A 3,187-nucleotide genomic window follows, 5' to 3' on the forward strand; every position below is an offset into this window, starting at 1 on the left:
AAGGGTCTAGGCCCGAAACGTCAGCTTTCTTGCTCTTCTGATGCTGCTTGGCCTGCTGTGTTCATCCAGCTCTACACCTTGTTATCTCCATAGTGCTGAATGAGCATTCACCCGCTCAACAACATTTACATTGCACTTTTGCTAGCTATCATTCATGTATAATTTGTACAGACCAAATCCACAAATCTAAATGCATTTCCCTTTGCATGAAGTGAGTTGAGATGACATATGCACATGAGTCAACTTCAATTAAATTGACACTGAATATTGTTTGGAATTTGACAGGGTGTAAAATTTGCACATCCTCTTTTATGTCTGAAATTATGACTGCCTCCCCACCCTGTGGACAGTACACCAGATCAAAATATTGGAAATTTGGTGCGGGGTGGGGGTGGGGGGTCAGTGTATTTTACCTGTAATTGCTATGGTTGTCAAAAATCCATTGTTTTAACATTGATTTTTCATTGATACTGGATTTCAGTGCAAGGATTATGGCACAGTGGCAGTGTCCCCTTCCCTGGAACAGGAGGCCAAGGTTCAAGTCCCACTGCTCCAGAGGTATGTAATAACATGGCTGAACAGGTTGGTTAGAAAAATAGGCTAATAAAAAAAACTCTAGTTATTTAGAGACAATGATATTACCCTGCATGCAAACACTGGATGCATTTCTAAGGCTTTTCTTTTTAATAGCTCTACTCAAAGGAATCTTTGACCCATTTACGTTAAATAATACTTCCAATAAATTAGAGAATAGAACAAACCTCATATGAATATATAAAGCAATCTGCTGTGAGTTTATACAAGCGTGGCTTACAGCTTTTAACTGGAAAAGATTATAAAGGTCAAGTTAAACGGAAACGTAGGTAAATCTTCCACATGGCGATTAATGCAGAAATTTCCTTACACTCCTGTAAAAGAATGTAAAAGCCAGGCTAAAAAAACAGCGGATATCCGTGAAAACAGTTGGTGCTTTGCTAAGTACGTTATGAAAACACAAACCGGTGTATAGTACAGGGTAACGTATCCCACCTTAGAAGCTGTAGTTGTGGAAGGGACAGAACTGGCCATTAAATTCGTCATCATCTCATTGCTTGCCGTGGTGCAGACAGGTGTGACTGGAGTTAGGAGACGGGAGGGAACAATTGGCAGTGGCAGAAGACCAGGTCTGTTCGTGATGTTGTTACTGTTGGCAATGCCGCTGCTGCAGTTGGTATTAGTTACATTGCTACAGCTGGAGCTTCGATCCCTCCAGTCCCACCCGATGCGATAATCTCTCTCATACCGGCTGTGATGCCGTGACATCTCCAAAGTACTCTCCTCTCTTCAAAGGAAGTTCACAGGATCTGAAATTTAAATATTTTAATATTAATAGACGGCAGCATATTTAACACCAAAAAAACTTTTGTTTGCAAATTATTTTGTAGAATTTACAGCTCGCCGATGTAAAGTAATAAAGCCAGGACAATAAAGGCATATTTTACATTTGCTGCAAAGACATCATGCACAGAAAGTCATTCTAATTCAATAACTGTTTATTTCAATTTATGCCATTGTGCTATTTTAAGTCTACAGGATGGTTTTAATCTGACGTTACAGTGTAGGTGATGCAAATGAACAGATTTCCATCTTGCTGAGTAAATGAAAAAAGAAACAGAGCAGGTTTCTTGAATAATTCGACTAAAGTTGCATTTTATGAATATATTCTGAAACTAAGTTGTTTATTTCAGTGATAATTTTGTTTGATAGATGACGTTTATTAACCGTTTAAAACAAAAACCATATTGTGCACTTCTGAAAAGCCTGCTTCACATTCATTAAACACTGGAGATAAAAGACTTCAAGAAAGCATTATTTACACAAATGTAAGTTTCTGATGGATATTCTCACAGCCAAGTCCTCTGTATTCCTCGTCATTTGGCAGTGTAGAAGATTTTGACTGTAAATAAGGTCCCTATTCCTCCTCAAGAGGAGCACATGAAAAGAGTAGCAATTTGTTCTTGCACAAAACATAGTCTTTGCACAGATGTCCTATTGGAGGATTCATTCAAAGAATAAGATTGCAATGTGTTTTTAACCCTTCTCCCTTTTTCACATTTTTCCATAAAATGTGGAGAGGATGTACTGAAGTGTGGAGCTGCTCCTAAACTTTGGTGCTCATTAGAAACCATTTTCCAGGAGATACATGCGAGCAGACAACATGATTGTCCATGCAATGTTTTTTCTAAAAAAGAACTTGTGCCAGATTTCCAAAGCAGCAACAGGAGCGCAATGTCTGAAAGAATTTCAGATCCCAATCCCCTTCCCAAGTTACGAATGAATATGAATGAGTGAATGAATAATTTATTGTCAAGTCCTGCTTCCAATATGATGTTCAAATTCAAATGGCCCGATTGGCCAGGAGGCACTGAGCATCTTAAGGAAGCAGGTACAGTCACCCTGAAAGCAGCAAATCCAGGTGGCAGCCATACTGGGGACTGTCATTGCTTTGTCATTTCAGTAGACATCTCCTCAGGGGGCTAGGAGGTCAAACCAGGTAGACAGCGGCCTTATCCAACTTTGGTTTTCACTCAGTGACCTCCCCACAAACTGCAAATAGGAATTCAATATCTGGGGAGAAGAGACAAAATGCTTTTGCAAGTGTGTCGAATAAGAAGCAGGAACACAGTCTGATGCCATGTCACTCATGAAGATTCACAAGGACCTATCCACCTGTCCCATATCTCCATGATAAGTCTAAACCTTCACAGAATCCCTACAGTGTGGAAGCAGGCCATTCAGCCCATCAAGTCCACACCAACCCACCCCCCCATACCCTATTACTGCATTTCCACTTAGACTGCAGATCCCTGGACACTTTAGCATGGCCAATCCACCTAACCTGTACACCTTTGGACTATGGGAGGAAACCAGAGCACCCAGCAGAACCCAACCAGACACAGGGAGAACATGCAAACCCTACACAGAAGTAACCCAAGGGTTTAATTGAACCCAGGTCCCTGGTGCTGTGAGGCAACAATGCTAACCACTCAGCCACCATGCCACCCTTTACTCACCTTTATTTTAGTCACTTCAAACAATGTTTCATAAGGAAACTCAAACAGATGCTATGCTTATAAATAAAATTGATACATATTCAATACAACATAGGAACAGGCCCTTCGGCCCACATGTACAGCTCTGTGCAGAT

At 40.6% G+C, this 3,187-nt stretch overlaps 1 protein-coding gene across 1 annotated transcript in view; it reads right to left on the reverse strand.

The window, feature by feature from the left end:
- Positions 1-1,308, reverse strand: part of LOC109929715 (kelch-like protein 29) — a 222,210-nt gene extending 220,902 nt beyond the window's left edge. Inside the window, exon 1 of the mRNA XM_048597121.1 lies at positions 1,030-1,308. Coding sequence (XP_048453078.1) covers positions 1,030-1,302 — 273 coding nt within the window. The 5' untranslated portion in view covers positions 1,303-1,308. The remainder of the gene's footprint in view (positions 1-1,029) is intronic.
- Between the last annotated feature and the right edge of the window lie 1,879 nt (positions 1,309-3,187).

This window comes from Rhincodon typus, chromosome 5 (assembly GCF_021869965.1).
Source record: "Rhincodon typus isolate 14 chromosome 5, sRhiTyp1.1, whole genome shotgun sequence".
Taxonomy (NCBI): domain Eukaryota; kingdom Metazoa; phylum Chordata; class Chondrichthyes; order Orectolobiformes; family Rhincodontidae; genus Rhincodon; species Rhincodon typus.